The sequence below is a fragment of the Budorcas taxicolor genome, chromosome 11 (genome assembly GCF_023091745.1).
Source record: "Budorcas taxicolor isolate Tak-1 chromosome 11, Takin1.1, whole genome shotgun sequence".
Lineage (NCBI taxonomy): Eukaryota > Metazoa > Chordata > Mammalia > Artiodactyla > Bovidae > Budorcas > Budorcas taxicolor.
In genome coordinates, this window is record NC_068920.1 from 128,767,841 (window position 1) to 128,794,500 (window position 26,660).

Genomic DNA, 26,660 nt, shown 5'->3' on the forward strand with positions numbered 1-26,660 from the left:
GAGATGGTGGTTGGATCCCTGGTTTGGGAAAATCCCCTGGAGAAGGAAATGGCAACCCACTCCAGTATTCTTGCCTTGGAGAATTCCATGGACAGAGAAGCCTGTGGACTACGGTCCATAAGGTCGCAAAGAGTTGGACATGACTAAAGCAACTTAGCACACACATACACATCCTCTGTGTGTGTGTGTGTGTGTGTGTGTGTGTGTGTGTGTACACACACACATATATATACAAAGAGCTAATATTATCAACTCATCAAGCTATTTGAGAGTTGGTGGCAAAAAGAAAGAAAAAGAACCACAATTTGAAAGGAAAGATAGTTTAAGCTTTAAGGATCAGAAAAATAAAGGAAGAGCTGGCAAATAAAGGAACCAGAAAAAAAAAAGTGCTTACAAAAAGGAAATCCTTGATGTATTTTTCCATTTAAACAAAACTCATAGTATAGCCAAGGATATCAGAGCGCAATCTGGGTAACAGAGAAAAAACCTCTACACAATGATGATGGTATTTTTGTAGCATCTGGAATAGAAAAACTGTTAACTTATTACATAGTAGGAAGAAACATAGGCTTTGCCATCAAAGAGACCTGAGTTCATGGCACTCCACTCAGCAGCCATTGAGACCTGGGCACGCTGCTAACTGAGCCAGTCTCCTTTGGTGTAGCACAAGGCCAACCACCAGGAAGCACAGTTTTGAAAACTAAGTGATCCGTAAGAAAGCAGCTAGTGAGGTAGCTGAGCCCAGGAGTGTACCACCAGACTCTGACTCAGCAGATCTGAGCCTAAACCCAAGCATGTATGTTTTAGAAAGCTCCCTGGGCACTTCTACTGCATGACAGAAACATGTGAACAGTTCAGTGCATGGAACCTGGCAAGTACTTGATAAATGTGACCTGGCTGTTTTTATGGACCTAATAGGGTTTCTATCATTTTAAATTAAGACTCTCATGACTTTCTTCACTGAACACAATGGCAAGTTCTCTCTGAAGTGAGCATCTCAGATGTTTTGCTATGACAAAGAGAAAGAAAATGAAAATGAACAATAGAAATGCCATTTATGACCTAAAGCAGTACCATGGCATTCAAAGATTTGAAATGAGTGACTCCAAAGGTCTTTAACATATGGTCATATATAATTTTGCCCAGGCGACTGTGGATCATTTCTGCTTCATGATGTATTAAGACCAAGTTACTTAGTTGATCTGTGTGACTTCCCACTGATTAACATCCAAATTTCCTTTAGGTTTTGTTGTATTTTATTCATCACCATAGATAAAAGCTTTGTTCTTTAAAACATGGCCTCGAAAGAGAGTCTACAAAGATATCTACAAATTTGGGGAAAGATGAAAATTTAGGTCTCAGGAAATATTATAATAAATCTCAGAGATCTACTTCCACAATTACATTTTTTTTTAACATAAGGGAAAGGTCTTATTGTATTTTATAAATAGTTTCCAGCAATAAAATGTCACATAAACAAGTCAGAGTGCAATGACACTTAATGCACAGAATATTCCAATAGTTTGTCTGCCTTTTCTTCCTGGGCTCCTCGAACACGCGGTTTGGTAGGAAGGGTCATCAAAATGCAGTCCTGGGGGAGGGTCACCAATTAAGATAAATGCAGTGTTATGACTCCTGCTGGCCACTGTTCGTCCCCCATTTGCACAGCCACTACGGGCAAGAAACGACTGGGTTATCAGTAGGTAGCAAAAAGCCCAAGACATAAAAGTGGTCTAAAAAGGCCACTGAAGACTGAGCTCTCTATGATCAATATACCGGTATTAGTTCCTAGAAAACCACCAGCTTTCTCAGAACAAATAAGAACTACCACAGACCACAATGAGGGAGCCCAACACAGGACTATCAGATACTCTTAAGTGTAATCTGGGTGTTCAGTTAATGCTTCTCTCTCCCTGAATATAAACTGAGGAATTTTGGTCAGGTGTGCTGATCCAAAATGCCTAGTGGGAATTTACTTAATCTTTACCTGTTAAGTGTATATCCCCTAGATTAGTGGCAAGACAGTATTCTTCATTTCTTCATATTCAGAATTTAGGCATATGAACTAAATACGAACTAAAATACGGATTGTTTTACTTTGACTTAAAAAACATTTCACATCTGAAACTTAAATATATCCATATGTTTTAGCGTCTTAACACATGAGCTGTTTGCTTGAGTGACTTGATCTAGAAATGGAAAAAAATAAAAACATGACTCTTTGGGAGCAGGAATTAAGTTTTTCAACAATAATGGCTCCACATAACCTTCTTAAGTACCATCTATTAGTTTACGGCACAGGTCTTCAATTCAATCAGATTGGTTTTTTCCTAGCTGACCACTCAGCTCCACCTGGCCCAAACTCAGTGCCCGTTCTTGTACTCTCCCTTTCCTGTCCTCAGCCATCCTTATTTTTTTTTATGCCTATCCTAATTACATAAGGTCTCTAAGCTCCAAGGGAAATGCAGCTTCTTGAACAAGCCTTACCTGAGTATTTCAACATGAGCTCTCTTCACTGAACACATCTGTAAGTGTGTCAGTCAGTCAGTCCAGTCGCTCAGTCGTGTCTGATTCTTTGTGACCACATGAACTGCAGCACACCAGGCTTCCCTGTCCATCACCAACTCCTGGAGCTTGTTCAAACTCATGTCCATTGAGTCAGCGATGCCATCCAACCATTTCATCCTCTGTCGTCCCCATCTCCTCCTGCCTTCAATCTTTCCCAGCATCAGGGTCTTTTCCAGTGAGTCAGTTCTTCACATCTGGTGGCCAAAGAACTGGAGTTTCAGCTTCAGCATCAGTCCTTCCACTGAGTATTCAAGTCTGATTTCTTTTAGGATTGACTAGTTGGATCTCCTTGCAGTCCAAGGGCTTCTCAAGAGTCGTCTGCAACGTCACAGCTCAAAAGCATCAATTCTTCGGTGCTCAGCTTTCTTTATAGTCCACCTCTCACATCCATACATGACTACAGGAAAACCATAGCTTTGACTAGATGGACCCTTGTTGGCAAAGTAATGTCTCTGCTTTTTAAAATGCTGTCTAGGTTGGTCACAGCTTTTCTTCCAAGGAGCAAGTGTCTTTTAATTTCATGGCTACAGTCACCATCTGAAGTGATTTTGGAGCCCAAGAAAATGTCTGTCACTGTTTCTATTGTTTCCCCAACTATTTGCCATGAAGTGATTGTGTAATTCAGCATAATAGTTTATACTATATACCACACAACCCAACACATAATTAAACAGTCATACTATTTTTTTTGTATTTCCATGAACACTATTCTTATCTATCCAGGAAGATTATAAACTTCTTTTTTTTTTGATTATAAACTTCTTGAAGGCAGGGTTTTGTTCAGTGGAGTGTTTGACTTCTCACTCCCAACTACTTTAACTTGATTTTAAGTTGCCTCAAATGTGCACACCTGTGCCACCTAATGATGAAGACAATTACTGCATGGTTAAAACTCAGTGACAGCTTCCAAACATGTAACAAAACCAAAGGTTGGAGGAAATCCTTAATTGTTTAAAATCAAAGAATAAAGCTACTGTTGTTAAAAATAATATAGCAGCAGTGATAGTAGTAAGTATAACTACATTTTGGTGCATTAACATTTTTAAATTGTGTGATAAATTTATTAACAGTGTGTAACTGAAAATCAAAACCAAAAACTTTCTCGTGGAAAAGCTCTTTTCTAAGTGAGCAACTTCTTTTGGATCTGGGTTAATCTAGTACCAAAAAGGGTTACATAATCACTTACTGAACTGTCCTGTGATTAGAGGTACATATAAAATAAATTATCCGTGATAGATACTGATCAGTGTAACACACACAGCGCTCAGAAGATGGTAGTACACTGTGCTTATCTATTCAGACAAAAGAAAACATTTAACTCATCTAATACTGATTTAGCCTTTATTAGGTGAAAGACAATACATATCCTTAAGAAGGTTATAATCTAGTAAAAACATAAAATCAAGTACAAAAATGATGGAGATCAAGGTACTCAGGAAAAACTTTTCACCATTATTATTACAAGAACACGACATCTGTATCATGTTATATAATGGGTGCTGTATTCAGGTTAACTGTGTGTTTCTAAATAGTCTTGGTGAAGTATATTGTAAACACAGGCTCAGAAACAACTTTCTTTGTTATGCATTTTCTCCTCTTCAGTATTTCCTGCTAAGACTTCTTAACCGTAACTTCTTTATGTCTTAAACTTCTCACCTGCCTTGTGTTAGCTATTAGGTGTCAGAAACTGAATTCAGTTACATGCGTGAGTTAGCAGTAAAGATGTTCAGTTCAGTTCAGTCACTCAGTCGTGTCCAACTCTTTGTGGCCCCATGAATTGCAGCACGCCAGGCCTCCCTGTCCATCACCAACTCCCGGAGTTCACACAAACTCACGTCCATCACGTCGGTGATGCCATCCAGCCATCTCATCCTCCGTCGTCCCCTGCTCCTCCTGCCCCCAATCCCTCCCAGCATCAGAGTCTTTTCCAACGAGTCAACTCTTCGCATGAGGTGGCCAAAGTACTGGAGTTTCAGCTTTAGCATCAGTCCTTCCAATGAACAACCAGGACTGATCTCCTTTAGAATAGACTGGTTGGATCTCCTTGCAGTCCAAGGGACTCTCAAGAGTCTTCTCCAACACCACAGTTCAAAAGCATCAATTCTTCGATGCTCAGCTTTCTTCACAGTCCAACTCTCACATCTATACATGACCACTGGAAAAACCATAGCCTTGACTAGACGGACCTTTGTTGGCAAAGTAATGTCTCTGCTTTTTAATATACTACCTCATGATAATTGTCCTTTTAATTTCTATTTCGTATTAGAGTAAAGTTGATTTACAATGTTGTGTTAACTTCAGGTATACAGCAAAATAATTTAGTTATACAGATATCCATTCTTCTCCTGTATAGGTTGTTACAGATTACTCAGTAGGGTCCCCTATGCTATATGTTAGGTCCTCGTTGATTACCTATTTTATATACAGTAGTATGTAGATATTACTGCCAAACTCATAATTTATCCCTCCTCCCACATTTGCCCTTTGGTAATTCTAAGTTTGTTTTCAGAGTCTGAGTTTTATTTCTATTTTGTAAATAAGTTAATTTGTATCGATTAACTCTGATGTAATTTGCCATTTAAGGCCAATGTTTCCTGATTTTCTTTCCAGATGATTCTGTCCATTGGTCTAAGTGTGGTGTTGGAAGTCCCCCACTATTACCGTGTCAGTTTCTCCTTCTATGGCTGTTGGTCTTTGCCTTATATATTGAGGTGCCCTTATGTTGGGTGCATATATATTAATGGTTGTTTTATCTTCTCGATCACTTGATCATTATGTAGCATCCTACTTTGTGTCTTGTAGTAGTCTTTTTTGATGTCTATTTTTTCTAATATGAGGACTACTACTCCAGCTTTCTTCTGAATGCCACTTGCATGGAATACCTTTCCCTTCCTTTACTTTCAGTCTGTATATGTCCTAGATTTAGTGGGTCTCTTGTGGACAGCATACATACAGGTTTGATTTTTGTGTCAGTTCACCCAGTCTGTGTCTTTTGGTTGACATTTAAAATAATTATCAATATTTATGTTCTTATTGCCATCCTGTTAATTGTTTGGGGTGTGTTTTTTGCTTTTTGGGGGGTTGTTTTTCTTCCCTTCCTGTTTTGTTTTCGTCTCATGAGATTTGACGGCTATCTTTAGTGTTTTGTGTTGCTTATTGTGTGTTTGTGTCTACTGTAGAATTTTGGTTTGCTGTTGCCTTGAGGATTTGATATAGCAGTCTATACATATGTGTGTGTGTGTGTGTGTATCCACACACAAATTAAGCTGCTGGACTCTTTAATTTCAAATGCATTTCCAACATCTTTCATTTGTAATTTCCTCTTGTCATAGTTGCTCATTTTGATACTGCATTTGTGAGTGGATGACTTCCTAGCTTTACTGTGTGTTTGCCTTTACTGGCAAAGTTTTCTCATTCGTAATTTTGTTTGTAGTTGTGGCCTTTTCTTTTCCATCTAGAGGAGTTCCTTTAGCATTTGCTGTGAAGCTGTTTTGGTGGTGCTGAATTCTCAGATTTTGCTGGTCTGTAAAGCTTTTGATCTTTCAAAAAAAGATCTTTTGATCTTTCTCTTATTCTGAACCTGAATAAGAGTCTTCCGGGTTATAGCATTCTTGGTTGTAGCTTTTGCCCTTCCATCACTTTAATATAGCATGCCACTCATTTCTGGCCTTCAGAGTTTCTGCTCAGCAATCACCTGATAACCTTATGGGAGTTCCCTTTATGCGATTTGTTGCTTTTGCCTTGTTGCTTTTAATATTTCCTCTTTGTCTTTAATTTTGGTCAATTTGATTAGTGTTTGTCTTGGTGTGTTCATCATTAGGTTTCTCCTGTATGGGACTCTCTGTATTTCTCAACTCAGGTGACTGTTTCCTTTCCCAGGTTAGGGAAGTTTTCAGTTAATATCTCTTCAAATATTTTCCCAGGCCCTTTCTCTCTTCTGGGACCCCTGGAATGCAAGGTGTGTTTAATGTTGTCCCAGAGGTCACTGATACTATCCTCATTTCTTTTCATTCTTTTATTCTTTATTCCATACTGCAGCAGAGGGTTCCACCAATCTGTCTTCCAGCTCACTCATTCTTCTGCCTCGTTTATTCTGATATTGATTCTGTCCAGTGTACTTTTTCAGTTAATGTATTGTTCATCGGTTTGTTCTTCAGAGCTTCCAGCTCTTTATTAAACATTTTTGTATCCTTTGGGTCTGCGCCTCCATTCTTTTTCTGAGATCTTAGATCATCTTTACCATCAAAACTCTGAATTCTTTGTCAGATACATTACCTATCTAGTTTGCTTCCCTGTTCTTCTGGAGCTTTATCTCATTCCTTTCTCTGGAACATATTTTTCTGCCATCTCATTTTGCCTAACTTTCTATGTTCATGGTCTCTGTTTCTTAGGCTGTAGGATTATAATTCTTCTTGGTTCTGGTTTCTGTCCCCCAGTAAGTAAGGCTGGCCCAGTGAGGCTTGTGCATGCTTTCTGGTGGGTAGAGCTGGGTTCCATCCCTCTGGAGGGCAGGGCTGTGTCAAACGGTGGGTTTATAGATGGCTGTTGGCTCAGGACAACTTTAGGCAGCCTGTCCCATGACTGGTGGGGCTGTGTTCTCACCCTGTTGGTTGTTTGGCCTGAAGTGTTCCATCACTGGAACCTGCAGGCTGTTGGGTGGGGCAAGCTCTTGGTGCCAAAATGGCAACCTCCAGGAAAGCTCACACTGAAGAGAATCCCCTGGGTGTCAACCATCAGTGTCCTTGTCCCCAGAGTGAGCCACAGACTACCTCTGTCTCCCTCAGGAGGCCCTCCAAGACCCACAGGTAGGTCTGGCCCACGTTCTTATGGAGTCATTGCTCTGCCCTTGGTCCCTGTGCACATGAAACCTTGTTTGTGTCCTCCTAGAGTGGAATCTGTTTCCCCCAGTCCTGTGGAGCCCCTCTACTCAAGCTCCACTGGCCTTCAAAGCCAAATTGCTCTGGGGGCTCCTCCTCCTGATGCCAGACCTGCAGGCTGGGGAATCTGACATAGGGCTCTCAGTTCTCAGTCCTGTGTGAGAACCTCTGTAATATAACTGTTTTCTAGTTTGTGGGTCGCCCACTCAGAGGGATGGGATTTCATCATATCATGAAAGTGCTCCTCCTACCAACTTTTTGTGGCTTCTGCTTTCTCTTTGTGGGTATATTATCTTTTTTGGTAGGTTTGAGTCTTTTGTTGATGGTTATTCAGCAGTTGTGATTTTGGTGTTTTAGTGAGAGGAGGTAGGTTTGAGTCCTTCTTCTCTGCCATATTGTCTTCATAGATTTCTTCAGTAATTGGTTTTAATATGTGGTCTCCGGGCTTCCACTGCAGTATTTATTTATGATGGTCATTTGTTTAACACAAGCTGCTTTTTCACTTAATTGACTACTAAAAGCATATCTCAGAAAGATAAGACAGTTGTGTTGGGCCCTTTTTGAGTATTAGACTGCTTTCCTAAAAGGACACTCTGACTAGATGGTGGTCTAAGAACCACTTTACCTCTGATTCTTGATGAAACCTATTCTCTTTCTGTTCACTTGACACCTCCTCACCCCCACCAGACTGTGCCTGCTCCCCTTGTCATCTCAGGTAGCATCATAACCACTTCAACTTGTAACTACCATCCCTCCATTATCTGGCCATTTAGCCTCTTTTTTCTCTTAAATGCTTTCCTTGAAGAAACCAGCCAGCTCACTATTATTACAGAGGTGCTTTAACTGAAATCACACTATAAATACAAGAGGCACCATGTTACAGTGGAAGGAGCACAGCCTACTCAGTCAGACAAACTATATTCCAATAACTCTGAACTGATTCTTCACCTCAATTTCTGCTCTGCTGCTAAGTCACTTCAGTCGTATCCGACTCTGTGCGACCCCAGGGACAGCAGCCCACCAAGCTCCCCCGTCCCTGGGATTCTCCAGGCAAGAACACTGGAGTGGGTTGCCATTTCCTTCTCCAATGCAGGAAAGTAAAAAGTGAAAGTGAAGTCGCTCAGTCGTGTCCGACTCATAGCGACTCCATGGACTGCAGCCCCCCAGACTCTTCCGTCCATGAGATTTTCCAGGCAAGAGTACTGGAGTGGGGTGCCAAATTTCTGCTCTACAAGTTAAATATTGGTTGTTGTGAGGGTTAACAGACTTTATGCCTACAAAGCACTTAGCATACTGCCTGGTACTTAGTAAATGTTCAATAAATGTTAGCTACTGTTCTAGTTAGAGTACTATTATAATTACAGCCATCACATTTCTTATTTCTATTATTAATAGACCATTCTACTTTTCTAACTGAAGAGACTCATCAACATTTTTTAACTGAAGCAAATGGAGCCATCTGTATTACCTTTTTTTTTTTTTTGGAGTGGTATATTGAAGGGGGAAGATCAGTTGCCAGTTTGGGCAGGAAAAATTATATATTGTGGTTGTTAACTAGTACTCTGAGTGATGACTAGGTAATACATGTTCCCCAAAGTTATAAATCAGTTTGCTACTAAAATATTTTCCAGATTTCAGAACAGATAGTTCTACAGATATATCCTTATCTACTGTAAAATAATTTCTCCATTATCCTGCCTACAATTAAAAAGGTCTTTATTAGCAAAAGATGTGTTCCAACAGAATGTTCCATGATGTCAGAAATACTTTAAAAGTAATTATTAAATACTATAAAATAGCAGACAATTAGAAAATAAAAAACATATTATGGAATGAGAAGGGTGAGCCTAAACTGAATGCCACAGTAAGTGGTACCATGTTTTGGGGAAGAAAAAAAAAATAGCAGAATCATTGCTTTAATGTCTTGGGGCTCCCTGTCCTATTCCATGGGCATAAAGAACTGTGTTCTCCATGAGTTACTATGGGTGATGGTCATATACAATATGACCATCAAGCCCATGTTTCCATTTCATTTTAGTTATAACCACTGAATTCCAAAAGCAAGCCAAACTAATAGGGACAACATCTTTAGTTTACTATACCAATGTGATTTTGGACTTTTTATACATTTCTTTTAACTCATGAGTACTTAGTTGTAAAGATACTTCTTTTGACAGGGTTCACTAAATGAGGTTATACATTACATCTTGAAGTGAGGTGAAGTCGCTCAGTCGTGTCTGACTCTTTGTGACCCCATGGACCACATGTAGCCTACCAGGCTCCTCTGTCCATGGGATTTTCCAGGCAACAGTACTGGAGTGGATTGCCATTACCTTCTCCAGGGGATCTTCCCAACCCAGGGATTGAACTGGGGTCTCCCGCATTGTAGACAGATGCTTAACTGTCTGAGCCACATCTTAAAGTACATTAAACCCTAAAGGAACAACAGTGATGCCAATTAGGGTGATTCTGGATAGTTCCTTTTTCATATATATCCATATGTGTCTATTATTTGTATGTACATGTGTGTATGAAGATATAAATACTTAAATATGCAGCTAGAACAAAATGTACAGTTGTTTTTTTCCCATAAAAATATCAAAATGTAAACATTTAAATGAGTGTGACATGGTCAATGGAATCAAACTCATCTCTAGATGCCCTTCGATAGACATGGTTCTAGAAGACATGAGGGGCAGAGGGTAGTACGAGCCACAGAGTAGGAAGCAGAAGAATGAGGTTCTCTCCATGGTCTATGGAAATTTACTAACCACCTTGGATGCCACTTCTATTTAACAATAAGATGGAGGTAGCAGTACTTCCTTTCTACCAACCAGAATCATCTGTTGCACTTAGTGGAATAATGAATATAAAAATATTTTTAAAGCTATAAATAACTATAGGTGATAAGATACTCTCAAGACAGTTTTATGACTTTTAAGAAACATTTAAAAATGGAATGATAGTCTAACTGTATGTATTATTTTATTATTTTCTATTCCAAAAAAGGAGAAAAAAAAGCTTTTGATTGTTTTAAAACATTTTAGTGCATGGAGTCAAGTAAGTATAAAAATACAGTACTATTCTTATTTCTTGAAATAAAGTATAAAAAAGTGCTTTGTAAATTCAAAAGAGCTATATGTGAAGTTCACCAATTTTTGCCACTTACATAAAAAAAGGGCATTTTGAGACGGGTGCTTACCTTTTCTTAGACGGTCAACTACAAAAGTAAAGCCTGTAGTTCTTGGATGTAAGACATATTTGTATTTCTGAAGTCCATTATTTTCAGCAAATTCATTACTTCGAGTCATGCTATTTTCTAAACAAAACAACAGTAGAAGCCATAAAATAAAGAATGATAATAAAGAAAGGAAATGGTACAGAATTTTTAATAAAAATGGCAATTAACTTTTCTGTAATTATTCAATCTAACATGCTGAATCAAATGACAGAAACACTTTATTAAATCCCTAACAATAATCCTAGAGTTACCTACTTACTGGAATTTTGAAAATTCTTATAATAAGGTATTAAAGATGTTTTATAACATATTCAAATCCTTAAAATTCTCTAAGAGATTTTATAAAATAGTCAATACACAATGAAAGCTGAAAGATAAATAAAATATTTATTTATAACTAAAATTTTCATAACATAATAAAAAACTGAAATACTAGAATATAAAGATGAAATAAAACTAAAATAGTAATAAAACATAAGGATCTGGATATCCAGAAGAAATTACCAACAGTTTGCCGAATAGATCAACACTGTTTTAACCCAGTGTTAAAAAGCCCTAAAATTTAGGGCTTCAGTGCAAAGTGAAGTATCTGCATTGCCCAGGCACATAGCACCCTAATACCACTAACTAAAACCACTCCACAACAGAACGGGCACATGATTAGCACATCATGCGCAAACATCTGAACATGGTTTGGCTGGATATAGTTACGGAGTCAAGTGTATGTTCCAACTGTTGGCAAAAACTTTTTCCATTCCATGAGGTAACTTTATAAGTTCCAAGAAGAACCAAGCCCATTATTCGGCAATTATATTTGGAAAAAGTAAAGTGTTTAGAAATTTGGCCTCAGCTGCTGGTGGAGATCACGAAATACTTTCTGATGACAACAGATGTTAGAACCTGCAATTCTCAGCTGCATCCCTGAAATTTAGACCATTCCAAATCACCAGGGGGTGAAAAAAAAAAAAACTATAAAAATAAATACTAATTTCTGAGGAGTAAATTTAAGACCATGGAGTTCTCAAAATTTCAAAAAAGTATAGATGGATTCCACTACACTATAACACTAAAAGAACACTCCTGTAAACTGAGTCAAAAGATTAAACAGATCTCTAGCAGGTCAAAAGTAAAAGCCCTAAACAAGAAAAGGAATAAACTCCTCTCTCATTCTGGGGGTATTCTGGGCATGGGACTACAGAACAGTATTTTATAGACAGCTGGCAGGATCTCACATGGGATGGGGAATCCCAGAGTTACCACAAAGATGAGTAGGTAACTACTCTTCAGTTCTCTCTTGCAGCTAGCTGGTGGCAGACTTGGGGGATCTGAAGACCAAAACTGAACTCTGATGTAGAATGTGAATACAGGTGGAAGTAGTTCTAAAAAGCATGGGCACGATGTGGGAAGACAGAAATAATCAGACACAGATCAGAGATGCAGATTTTCTCCTCCTTGCCCACTTCATCTGCCTACCCCCAGACTCTGTGATTATTAGGACTAATGGACTAGCATCTCACTTTCTCACCACAGCCTCCTGTCTCGTTAGCTGGCTCCCTCTAACACTCTATCACCAGCATGCCTGCCACTCCAGTGATACTGGCTGCTCAGATGTTCTCAAACCAGCCAGTGATGTTCCACCTCAGATTCTTCCTTCTCGCCAGAATGCCTTCTACTCAGACATCTGCATGATCTTCTACTTTGTTCATTTAGTCTCTACTTAAATGAAAAGTTCAGGGGTCTTTTCTGGAGAAGGAAATGACAACCCATTCCAGTAATCTTGCCTGGAGAATTTCATGGACAGAGGGGCCCAGCAGGCTACAGTCCATGAGGTTGCAAAGAGTCAGGCATGACTGAGAAACTATCACTCAAGGGGCCCTCTCAAGCCACCTTACTTAAACAGCACCCTATGCCCCCATCTTTTATTACTCTCTCCTTATCTTGCTTTTCCTGTAAGGCATGCATGAATACCTGCCATATTTTTATTATTTTTTTTATCTGTCTTTCCTCTTAGAATGTAAGTTTCATGAAAGTAGAGATTTTTTGGAATATGAGGCTCTAGGCACTCATATATTTATTAAATGAAGAAGTTTACTAAATACACAAGGGTGTTGAACTGCATGTAATATTATAGTTGTTAAATACCAAGAAAAGCTTTCCTTTCCAAATCAGGAAAACAAAACACAAAATCATAGTATACCAACTGTGATGGTTAATTTTGTGTGGCAAATCGGCTAGGTCAAAGTACCCAGATATTGGTCAAACATTATTTGAGCTGTGTCTGTGAAGGTGTTTTTTATGAGATTAATATTTAAACCAATAGACTTTGCATTATGTGAGTGGGCTTCATCCAATCAGTTGAAGGGCCTAAGAGAAAAGGACTAATCTCCTTAAACAAGGGCTTCCCTGGTAACTCAGCTGGGTAAAAAATCTGCCTGCAATACAGGAGACCCTAGTTCAACTCCTGGATTGGGAAGACCCACTGGAGGAGGGAAAGGCTACCAACTTCAGTATTCTTGGGCGGCTCAGCTGGTAAAGAATCCATCTGAAATATGGGAGACCTGGGTTTGATCCCTGGGTTGGGAAGATCCCCTAGAGAGGAGAACAGCTACTCACTTATTCTGGCCTGGAGAAAATGTATAGTCTGTGGGGTCACAAAGAGTCAGACACGACTCAGCAGCTTTCACTTTCACTCCTCAAACCAAAAAAAGAGTTCTGCCAGCAGACTGCCTTTGGACTCAAACTGTAACTCTCCCCTAGTCTCCACCCGTGGACATACCCTATCTATTTTTAATTTACCACCCTCCACAATCATGTGAGCCAATTCCTAATTTGACCCACCCCTTCTCTCTCTTTCCCTCTCTTTCTACACACATACACAGAGGTAGTTCTATTTTTCTGAAGAACCATGACTAACAAAGTGTGATATTACAATATAACATTAAGTACAAAAGGTATAAATTTCTCCAAATTAACTTGTGTAGTATTGTGTATATTACTTGCATAAGCAAAAAAAAAAAAAGGTTTATAAACAATGATAACATATGAAAATAGAATATATTTAAAGTTACATTTAAATGCACTAATTTAAAAATGTGCAAACAATTTGGATTCAGAACCTAAAGGAGGATCATATAACATTCTCTTTGGGCTTAAAAACCCAAGTTTAAAGTTAATCATGGAAGGTAAAAAACACCTTTAACAACTATTTTTTCACACCAAAGGTAATTTGCTAGCTCACTTAGCAAAAAAAAAAAAATCATATCCCAAGTCAAAACTATTTGTAAAATACTGTTTGAATTTTTTTTTTTTTAAGCTTTAAGATCAGTCTGTTTCCTCAATCTGGCAAATACTGTTTTAAGTTTAAAAACATCAACTACATCATGGAATAATGAGTATTCTGGACCCTGAAAATACTCAAATAGATGTTAACTTCATCACTTAAAAACGATACTTGAGAAAAAATAGAGTGAAAAAAGTTTAAAATACCTTATAACTTCTGAATATCTAATGTATGAACATTTTTATACTGATATACCAAAGTAACAGCAACCCATGAGCTTTTATCCAATTATCTTTTAATAACTAAATAACTTCCAAAGTTGCCACTCTTTGGTGTACATTTTGGCACTCACAAATATAAATCTATCACTTCCGAAAATGACGTTCTATACTCTAACACAGCTGATTTCAATACCCAAATTTAACTATTACACATTCTAAATATTAAAAAATGTAAATATGACAGTCTGCCCATTAAAATTTCCCAATGATAATTCAGCTCTGGGAATCAATAAACTTACAACTTACAATATAATTTCAAGGTTAAACAATATGCAGCCAATATTATGCTCAGTATTACCCTCTGTGATCTAACTACTACTAGAATTTTAACTAAAAATCAAACATACTAATATATACTTAGTTATATAAATATAAACATATAATATATGTTAGTTATATAAACATACTAAGTATATAATTTAGTATATAACACTAATATATAAAAACACTATTTCTTGGAGTTGCCAATTATAAATTCTATGGGCTGAACATCAGGAGTTCTGGGTTCTGATGTGCCACTGATTAATTGAATGACTCCAGGGATGGGCCGTTAATGTCACTAGTGTTCAGTTGCCTGAGGACTGAGAAGTTTACACTAGATAGCTGATTTCAGAGTGCCTTCATGTTGGAGAAGGAAATGGCAATCCACTCCAGTACTACTGCCTGGAAAATCCCATGGACAGAGGAGCCTGGTAGGCTACAGTCCATGGGTTTGCAGAGTCGGACTTCACTTTCCTTTTCTTTCATGTTATGAAGTCCTGTGATCCAAGCCCAGGCCACCTTACCTGTGAGATCAGTCCCCTCAGGGAATAGGAGGAGTTGAAGTGGTTCACGGATATCACAAAAATAATCAATCATGTCTTCAAAATGGCTCTTGTCCTCCTTCCATTTCCTATGAATGAAGATATAGGCAGCAGCCTGCATAGCCCAACCTAGAATCAATTTAACAAGTATTTACATATAATTTTAACCAATATCCACATTTAAAATATATATTCTGGAGTTCTGGGGTTTTACTATAAATTACTTTCATAATGAGCGTCTCATGACATACCTTAAATTCAGCATTGACCTTGGATTAAATAACGGTTACACCAGAGGATATTCTTAAAGGAGTTAGCTAAATTCTAAGATTGTCAAATTCTCCAAAGCCTCTTTTCAAGCCAAACCTAGCTATTGAAATACAAAGAAAAACTGCCTTAATATATATTAGTAACTCATCCAAAGTTAAAATCCCAAATTAAACAGAAATTTTAACCAAGTTACTATGTGTTATCAGGCTTACAAAAGCAGCAAGCAAAGGATCTGTTCTCAGGCCATGTGTACAAAGTCTTTAGCACTTCCCTTTCTGTACTACTCAATCTCTACATCTCACTGCTATTTTCAGTGTGACTTCTATTTTGTAAAAATGCAATGGCCAGTAAACACATTGCTTACATTCCCTTTCTCTAAGGCAAATTCAACGTTGTTACTGAAGAGGCAGTCCTAGACAAGCCAGGTTTTTCCCAGCTGGAATCCCTCCTTGGTCAGAAATGACTATAATTACAGTGGTAAATGCCAAAGCCTTTGACCGTGTGGATCACAACAAACTGTGGAAAATTATGAAAGAAATGGGAATACCAGAGCACCTGACCTGCCTCTTGAGAAATCTGTATGCAGGTCAGGAAGCAACAAACTGTGGAAAATTATGAAAGAAATGGGAATACCAGAGCACCTGACCTGCCTCTTGAGAAATCTGTATGCAGGTCAGGAAGCAACAAACTGTGGAAAATTATGAAAGAAATGGGAATACCATACCACCTGACCTGCCTCTTGAGAAATCTGTATACAGGTCAGGAAGCAACAATTAGAACTGGACATGGAACAACATACTGGTTCCAAGTAGGGAAAGGAGTACGTCAAGGCTGTATATTGTCACCCTGCTTATTTAACTTATATGGAAAGCACATCATGAGAAATGCTGGGCTGGATGAAGCACAAGCTGGAATCAAGATTGCTGGGAGAAATATCAATAACCTCAGATATGCAGATGACACCACCCTTATGGCAGAAAGCAAGGAACTAAAGAGCCTCTTGATGAAAGCGAAAGAGGAGAGTGAAAAAGCTGGCCTAAAACTCAACATTCAGAAAACTAAGATCATGGCATCTGGTCCCATCACTTTATGGGAAATAAATGGGGAAACAGTGTCAGACTTTATTTTTGGGGGCTCCAAAATCACTGCAGATGGTGATTGCAGCCATGAAATTAAAAGACGCTTACTCCTTGGAAGGAAAGTTATGACCAACTTAGACAGCATATTAGAAAGCAGAGATATTACTTTGCCAACAAAGGTCCATCTAATCAAGGCTATGGTTTTTCCAGTAGTCATGTACGGATGTGAGAGCTGGACTATAAAGAAAGCTGAGCACTGAAGAATTTATGAGCACTTTTGAACTGTGTGTAGTGCTGGAGAAGACTCTTGAGAGTCCCTTGGACTGCAAGGAGATCCAACCAGCCCAATCTAAAGGAAATCAGTTCTGAATATTCATTGGAAGGACTGGTGTTGAAGTTGAAACTCCAATACTTAGGCCACCTCTTGCGAAGGGCTGACTCATTTGAAAAGACCCTGATGCTGGGAAGGATTGAGGTCAGGAGGAGAAGTGGATGACAGAGGATGAGATGGCTGGATGGCATCACCGACTCAATGGACATTGAGTTTGGGTAAACTCCAGGAGTTGGTGATGGACAGGGAAGCCTGGCGTGGTGTAGTCCATGGGGTTGCAAAGAGTCGGACACAACTGAGTGACTGAACTGTACTGAACTGTGGTAAATATACCTGACTTAAGGCAGATAATCAATAGTCTTATCTGACAGTCCATGAAGCAAAAAAACCCCGGGCCATGCACAGTAACTATCTGGCCAATCAAATGTTTTCTCTCAGAAATTTTACCTGGGACCATGGAGAAAGCAAGTTGGTATATAGACAAACGGAGGACAAGAAAGCAGATAATAGAGACAGTAGTACCCGGGGCAAAATAAAGCGGGCCCACTGTAGTGAAGGCCTAAACAACTTCTGCTATTGAGGCCCCTAAAGCTGACTGCGATCCAGAGCAGGCAGTTCTCCAAAAGGGCTGGTCAGTCCTTGGTTTCACCTCTTGAATATCCACAAGACTCCATCTCCCTTACTGCCATGTGTGTCTTTACAATATGCTTTTCTTATTTCGGCTAGAGGGGATGAGTGGTAGTTTCTTGCAATCAAACACAACTAAAACAATAGTTACTGTCATTAGGTAGATACTATAGGACCCTGAAAATATATAGAACTATCATTACATCATTTAATCAATGATTTTAAAGACTGTAGGGCTTTTTTGTTTTGTTTTTTACTTTACTTGGTTATTTAGTAAAGTTGTAGGACTTTATTTGGACTTTTTTTTTTTTTTGGTTATTTCATGGCTAAAGGCACTGTCCGCAGTGATTTTGGAGCCCAAGAAAATAAACTCTGTCACTGTTTCCGTTGTTTCCCCATCTATTTGCTGTGAAGTGATGGGGCCAGACGTCATGATCTTAGTTTTTTGAATGTTAAGTTTTAAGCCAGCTTTTTCACTCTCCTCTTTCACCCTCATCAAGAGGCTCATAAGTTCCTCTTTACTTTCTGCCATTAGAATGGCACCATCTGTATATCTGAAGTTGAAGATATTTCTTAATTTCAGCTTGTGAGTCATCCAGCCCCACATTTCACATGATGCACTCTGCATACGACTTAAATATGCAGAGGGACAGCATACATACGCCTTGTCATATGCCTTTCCCAACTTGGAACCAGTCTCCTGTTCCATATCTGGTTCCAACTGTTGCTTCTTGACCTGCATACAGGTTTCTCAGGAGACAGGTATGGTGGTGTCTTCAAGAATTTTCTACAGTTTGCTGTGATCCACACAGTCAAAGGCATTACTGTAGTCAATGAAGCAGAAGCAGATGTTTTTCTGGAACTCTCCTGCTTTTCTTATGATCCAACGAATGTTGGCCATTTGATCTCTGGTTCCTCTATCTTGTCTAAATCCAGCTTGTATATTCGGAAGTTCTTGGTTCACATACTGCTAAAGCCTAGCTTGAAGGATTTTGACCATATTATTTGGTTTAAGTACAAACTGGGACTTCCCTGGTAGCTCAGCTGGTAAAGAATTGCTTGCAATGCAGGAGAACCCAGTTTGATTCCTGGGTCAGGAAGTTCCCTCAGAGAGGGGATATGCTACCAACTCCAGTATTCTTAGGCTTCGTCTGGTGTCTCAGATGGTAAAGAATCTACCTGCAATGTGGGATCCCTGGGTTGGGACAATCCCCTGGAGGAGGGCATGGCAACCAACTTTAGTTTTCTTGCCTGGAGAATCCCCATGCACAGAGGACCCTGGTGGGCTCCATTCCATGGGGTCTCAAAGAGTTGGACATGACTGAGTGACTAAGCACAAGCAAGTTCAAACCAGAATACTATATTCTACAAATATAAATAAGGTCACGTGTTCAACTGCTGCTCACCCACTGTATGTATTGTCAGTGAGAGCCACCCGATAGACACCTACATCTCTCCTCTTTCACCTGAGGACACGCACACCCACAGTGCAGTCTGTAGGCTTTGTGTAACTCTGGAGTGAGACTGTGTGGGTCAGAATCAGGGAGCCACCACAAACCAGCTGGTCAGCCTTAAGCCATTGTCCCTCATCGATACCAAATGTAATAATAAGCCTTATGCCACAATAGCATTTTACCTGATAGGAATTGTAAGAAATAAATAAGATTATTTAGCACAAAGTATTCAATAAGTAATCACTATTATTATTATGATTAAGTTACAATAATACCAAGAATATTGCGTCAAGGAACATAAAAATGTAACAAAAAAATTTCCCATTCACAATTGCTCACCCCGCTTCTAGTAACTTGGAAATTATAAACTCTATTATTTTAAAGGTCATGTTTTACTTTATTTTTCTATTTCTAACAGATTTAAATAACTTCACTTTACTATTTCTAACAAACATTTAAATAACTGTCAACGCTGAGTTAATAAACAATCTTCCCCTAAACAAAGAATTATGCTTTCCTCTTGTCCCTCTTCCAAGATGTGAACAAATCATCCAACAGTTCTCCCAAACTGACATCATTATTACTACTCCTACTCCTTATGTGTCACAGAAATATTTCTGAATATTTAGACTTGACTCGGTAAGCCTGTCTTGGCTTCTCGTATCATTTGTTTCTTATATCCCACATCCTTCTGGTATTCCTCCTCAAGGAATTTCTCTTAGAAAATGTTTGAGTCTTCATATCTCTGAAATGCAATTTTTGTTGTTGTTGTTCTCAATTTGGGAGGCTAGTTTTGCTTAAAACAGAACTTGAGACTTCCAAGTAATTTTCCCCTCAAAATTTCAACGCTGTTTTGCCCACTAGTCTTCTGTAACTTGATATAGCTAATAAGAAGTCTGATATCAATCTGATTTCTGTAGATAACCTAATTTTCCCCCTCTGAAAGCTTTATTGACTTTCTCTGTATCCCTGGTTTTGTGAAACTTTACTAGTATGAATATAGGTATGCAACTTTTTCACTAATTCGGCTCAGCAGTGAGGATACTCTTCTAATATGAATTTCTTTAAAACTAGGAATATTCCTTCCCTTATTTAAGAAAATACTATTTTTTTTCTCTTCTTCATTCCTTCAGACTTTCTATTTGGAACGTCTCTTAGGTGTTAAAACTTCTGGATTTTTCCTCTCATAATTTTCATCTCCTATCATTTGTTTAAGGAAAATCTTTTAGCTTGGTCATTTGACTCATTAATTTGTTCTTCTGTGGTGTCTGGTTTACTAATTGATCATTTCAGCAAGCAACTCTTTAATTTTCAAACTTCACAACTGGTTCTTTATCACAGAAGCCAATTTTTTACGGACAAAGAGCAAAAACTATAATAAGCTATGACACATACAGACAGGAATAGTTTTAATAAAAATGTTGACTGAATGGTTACTATGTGCCTAGTACTCTCTGAGGCATTTTTCATTAATTAATTCATTTAATTATCAAGACAACTATTTAAATTAGGTAAAATTATTCCGATTTTATGGATGAGGAAACTAACGTACACTGAGACTCAAAGAACTAGTATGTGGTAAAACCAGGTTTCAAATGCAAGCAGTCGGGCTCCAAAGCTGATGTTTTTAACCACTGTACTTAACAGCCTGTTTGCAATATGTACTTGAATCTCTCTAAGGGTATTAGTTAAACACAGTTTATGTTCTCCTCAGAGAAATACCTGTTCTTCAGAGTCTCTTCTTAGACTTTCTTTAAAGCTGTATACTTTCCTCAAATGTGAATTTTGCATTGTCTGCACAGTTGTTCTGGACTGAACACACTGACAGGTTGAGTGTATTTCTCCATTCCAAGTGAGACAGCTGTTGCTCCCTTGGGGGAAGGGAGCAATAGGAAGACCCATGAAATTGTCATAAAACTTTCAGTATTTTATATATGTTTCAGAAATCCCAGAAAGGCAAGGAAAATGACTGAATCGTCAGCTTCTTAGAACTCTCCTCTGAAGATATGATGATTCTTTGTGCTTTGCCTTCTCATGTTCCATTTATACATCACTAATGCTTTTCAATCTTTTCTATTCTCTTCAACTTAAATGTTCTTCTCTCTTTCATAAAAATCACAAAGCCTTGTGAGTCTTTTTCTCCCCATTTCATTGCCAATGCTACATGTTATTCATATTTAAAGCAATATCCCTATTTTTCTTAAAAAGCAATATCCAGATTTTTCTTAACAGTTTTCTTAATAGTCTTGAGGTCATCATATATTTATTTCTAATTTTATGGACTGATAAATAACAGTGCAACTGATCATGTAATTTGGAATTAGTCTATATAACCTGCCTGTTTCATACCTTTTCCATTGGAGGACATTTTGTCTTATCACGTGAATTTCTCTGACAAAGATGGAGGCTCTAGCAGGTTGTATAAAGATAGATCCTGTGGGTGCTGGCATGGCACTGCTACCACCATCTTTTTTTCAAAAACCCCATATACATTATTAGCACTGCCTTCTCAAAACAGACAGGCATAATCTCTGAGCATACTCTATAGTCTAAAGATATTCCATAAGTTTAGAACCTGGTTTTCCTTGGCTTAAATTTTCTTTAATCAAGTTTTAGAGTTGGCTAGGGGGAAAAAAGAACTATTTGAGTGTATTTTTAACATTATGCATTCTTTTTCCATAAAAAGTAAGCCCTCCACAGCATTTTATTTTTCCTTTCTAGTGTAGATAAATATACAGTTAACCCTTGATCAGCCTGGGGGTTAGGGGTTCCTGCCCTCAAGCACAGTCGAAAATCCACTTACAACATTACTGTTATTCCCTCCATATCCACAGTTACACATCCATGGATTCAAACAACCACACATTGTATAGTACTACAGTACATATTTATTAGGGAAAAAAATACCTTAAGTGGATTAAATCCACATGCAGTTCAAACCAGTGGTGTTCAAGGATTAATTATAGTTACGAGAACCACAGAAATATCTATACTACTCACTTAATGTGCTAAAAACTGAACTTCAAAGATAGATTAATTTATCACTATTGTCCAAGTTTTTAATTCATTACAGTATCTACTGTACTGAATCATGAGACCATGAATGCAATGCCAGAAACAAAAAAGCAATGTGCAAGAGAGACGGCAAACTGTTCTCTTCCACAAATTTTTAATCCTGAATACAGGGTGTGGATGCACCAAGGAAATGTTACCCACAGGCCTCTCTTAAATAAGAATGAGTGATAATATGAACAGATGCAAATTTTATATCAACTCATATCACAACAATCATGAGCAAATACTATATTTACTGACTGTGGATGTGCATCACAATGGTTATACAAATAAATCCAGGACAAGTAAGTTCTATTTCTCAGAATTTACAAAATAAATAACAGTACTATTAGATTATAACCCAAAGAATAAAATATTGATAAGTTCATACTGGATAATTAAACAACTGAGGAGAAGGGACAAATCTCCTTCACACTATTACAAAGGATACTCCCCACTCTAGGAGGTGAAGTTTAATTCCGCTATCCACAACCAGCACTTGTATGTAGACTGCTCTTACTGAATAAAATAGAGGAGAAAACATTAATTTTGTGGTGCAGAATCCTGGCAGACACCACCTTAATCAAATGATTATAATTAATATCACTGTGATAAGCTAGGTTGATATAATGAACCTTCCCCATGAAATGAGTCAGTTCACATTTGTGAGGCTTTTCCCCCAAAACCCATAACCCTCAACTAATCCTGAGAAAATGTCATGAGAAAGCAAATGCAAAACAAATTCAAAACAAGAGACATTCTACAAAATATCCAACCAGTTCTCTTCAAAAGCACTAAAATAAAGGAATGCCACAGAATGGAGGAAGACTAAGGGAATATGGTGATGAAAAAAAAAAATTACAGGATCCTATGGCTGATTCATGTTGAGGTTAGACAGAAAACAACAATTGTTTTGGTTAACCTCAACAATTGTTGAGGTTAGACAGAAAATAAAAAAACAACAGAAGCAACAATTGCTTCTGTAAAGGAATTATCCTTCAATTAAAAAAATAAATAAATTTAAAAACAAAAAACCAAGATCCTCTATTGGATCCCAGAACAAAAAAAAAGGACACTGGGAAAACACTGGTGAAATCTGAATAAAGTTTGTGCTTTAGTTAATATCAGCAGTATTATACCCATGTTAATCTCTTTGTTTTGACAAATGTCACACAGTTGTCTAGGAGGTTAACATCAGGGGAAAATGGGTAAAAATAGGAAATTTTTCTCTATTTTCTTTGCAAATGTTCAATAAATCTAAAATTATTCTGCATAAAAAGGAACTTAAGAATATGTAACATTAATGCAAACTTCTGTTTAGTTAAATACATGAATAACAGCTATTTTGCAGTGTAAAATTAAATACCTAAGTGTTCTTAGTTGGGATTCATTTAACTGATTTTAATAGTTGAAGATTATCAGTACCAACAATACTAAGACACAGTTTGGGCCTTTTATTGTGGAAGGACATGTTGAATCTTGGTCACATGATAGGTTCCTGTCTGGTAGTCATTACACAATGGTATAACTCTCAGAAACATCAGACTTGAGTATTTGCCATAAGATTTAGAAAAATAAAAAGGAAATAAAAAGCCACATCGGCTTTTGTAAACCCCCCTAACAAAGACATATGTGAACAACAGCTAATTCACTTGATCCCCAGTATTACCTTTCTCTTTAAAACTACCACTACAGTTTATAGATCCTTACTTAGTCACAACTGAAAGGACCAGTCAAGGCACTGGAATCCCATTACCTACTGAAATTAAGGTTGACAAACAAACTATATATAAAGCACACTGAGTGCGTCTCTCCTATCTTTTTACTATTATTGTAAAACACCCTTTTCAAAGTTGGTTCAAATCGGTCATCGTAAGATTAACTTTATTTGTGCTTCTCTACTAAGTGCAAAGCAGACAAAAAACTGCAAAGCTCCTCCCCCAAACTCTTACTGCTTTCTCCTAAAATTGTCCTGTTAAAATACTATGCATTTTGGACAGTTTTTAGAACTGCTTATTAATTTAGGCAAAAAAAAAAAAAAAAATCCTCACTTTTCAGTAGAACTAAGGGCGTGGAAAGGCCTACAGTCAAAATATGCTTCATACCTTGCCTGTGGGAAACCTTGCATTCTGAAGCAATGCAGGTGACTCAGGTGTTAGAGAAGGTACCCATTAATGGGCAAGCCAATGTAGGTGACCAACTGTAGTAACTGTTTCTGCTCTATTGACTATGCCAAAGCCTTTGACTGTGTGGATCACAGCAAACTGTGGAAAATTCTGAAAGAGATGGGAATACCAGACCATCTGACCTGTCTCTTGAGAAACCTGTATGCAGGTCAGGAAGCAAGTTATAACTGGACATGGAACAATAGACTGGTTCCAAATAGGAAAAGGAGTGCATCACCCTGCTTATTTAACTTCTGTGCAGAGTACATCATGAGAAACGCTGGGCTGGAAGAAGCACAAGCTGGAATCAAGATTGCCGGGAGAAATATCAATAACCTCAGATATGCAGATGACACCACCCTTATGGCAGAAAGTGAAGAGGAACTAAAAAGCCTCTCAATGGAAGTGAAGGAGGACAGTGAAAAAGTTGGCTTAAAGCTCAACATTCAGAAAACAAAGATCATGGCATCTGGTCCCATCACTTCATGGGAAATAAATGGGGAAACAGTGGAAACAGTGTCAGACTTTATTTTTCTGGGCTCCAAAATCACTGCAGATGGTGATTGCAGCCATGGAATTAAAAGACGCTTACTCCTTGGAAGGAAAGTTATGACCAACCTAGATAGCATTTTCAAAAGCAGAGACATTACTTTGCCAACAAAGGTCCGTCTAGTCAAGGCTATGGTCTTTCCAGTAGTCATGTATGGATGTGACAGTTGGACTATATAAGAAAGCTGAGCGCCGAAGAACTGATGCTTTTGAACTGTGGTGTTGGAGAAGACTCTTGAGAGTCCCCTGGATTGCAAGGAGATCCAACCAGTCCATCCTAAAGGAGATCAGCCCTGGGTGTTCATTGGAAAGACTGATGCTGAGGCTGAAACTCCAATACTTGGGGCACCTCATGCATAGAGTTGACTCACTGGAAAAGACCCTGATGCTGGGAGGGATTGGGGGCAGGAGAAAGGGATGACAGAGGATGAGATGGCTGGATGGCATCACTGACTCGATGGACATGGGTTTGGGTGGACTTGGGGAGTTGGTGATGGACAGGGAGGCCTGGCATGCTGTGATTCATGGGGTCGCAAAGAGTCGGACACGACTGAGCAACTGAACTGAACTGTAGTAAGGGCTTCCCTTGTGGCTCAGCTGGTAAAGAATCCGCCTGCAATGTGGGAGACCTGGGTTAGAACCCTGGGTTGGAAAGATCCCCTGGAGAAGGGAAAGGCTACCCACTCCAGTATTCTGGCCTGGAGAATTTCATGGGCTGTGTAGTCCATGGGGTCACAAAGAGTCAGACACAACTGAGCAACTTTTACTTTTTCTTGCACTTCTACCATAGTAACACCAGTAAGTGACTGACTGAATAATCTTAAAAGCCCAAAACCATTTCTCCCAACCAAAGAATCTGTCAACTTCCACACAGCTCAGAGCTTGAGCTTTATTAAGAAGTCAGTGAACACAGTCAAAACAAGAGCTTCATTTAACTTCCCAGGTGGTGTGAGTGGTTAAGAATCTGCCTGCCAATGCAGGAGACTCAAGTGACCTGCATGGTGTTCTATTCCTGGGCTATGAAGATCCCCTGGAGTAAGAAATGGCACCCCACTACAGTATTCTTGTCCAGATAATATCACTGACAGAGAAGCCTGGTGGGCTGCAACCCACGGGGCCACAAATACACACACACACGCACGCACACATCTCAAGGCAACCCTAAAAAAATTACTTAGTTCTCAATGTAATTCTAGAAAAAAGTATAATCCTGGTATACTGCCTGGCAGATGACTTAACTAAATTTATTAAACCTTTGTTCCCAGTGGGTTTCCCTGCCTCTTTGACAGAAAAAAAAAAACAAAAACAAAAAACACATCAAAACTCAGTCTCAGCCAAGGAAGTCTGGCAACTGAAACTACAAAAACTTATTTTTCAACTAGTAGTAGAACAGCTAAGATGAAAGTGGTCTGTGTTATGTATCTGAAAATACAGTTGTATATGATATCCAGCCATAGAAGTAAAATATTTTAATATACCTATTTCTTCTGACAGTTTTCACATAAATTTTAATTCATTATAACCTCTTGATAAAATTTACTGAATGAGTAAATCAATTGTTGGATACTTTTCTGTATACATTGGTGAAATGTGGGAAAGAAGTTGTATCAGGATGCTCCGCGCTATGTTAAATAACAGAATACCAACAGAAGTCTTACACCCTAGGTGTACGTATCTCACATAAAGTGAAGTCTGGCCCCAAGGCTGGTTCAGAAACTAGTCTCACATTTCTATTTGGCCATCCTCTTGTATGCAAGATGGCTGCAGCAGCTCCAAGTATGATGTGTTCTCACAATAATGTCCCAAAGTAGGAAAGGAATGGCATTGTCCCTTGATGAACCTATTTTATTAAGGAAGAAAATCCTTCCCAGGGCCTCCTAACAAGAAGTCTCCCTATTACATGCCTTTGGTGGAAATGGCTGATAGAAGGCTGAGAAAGGCAATATGGGGTATTTTCATGTGCTTTCATGGGATGTGCTTATCATAGAAATACATTGTTAAAAACAGTGAAACATCTTCTCTGGCCTTAGATATTTTGTAATAGATGCCACAACACAGGAAAGAAAGCTGCTATGAGACCT

The 26,660-nt window shown here is 38.4% G+C and overlaps 1 protein-coding gene across 1 annotated transcript in view; it reads right to left on the reverse strand.

Moving 5' to 3' along the window:
• Positions 1 to 26,660, reverse strand: part of LCLAT1 (lysocardiolipin acyltransferase 1) — a 187,502-nt gene that overhangs the window by 63,492 nt on the left and 97,350 nt on the right. Inside the window, exons 4-5 of the mRNA XM_052649266.1 lie at positions 15,033 to 15,179; positions 10,648 to 10,764 (exon numbers count right to left, since the gene is read on the reverse strand). Coding sequence (XP_052505226.1) covers positions 10,648 to 10,764; positions 15,033 to 15,179 — 264 coding nt within the window. The remainder of the gene's footprint in view (positions 1 to 10,647; positions 10,765 to 15,032; positions 15,180 to 26,660) is intronic.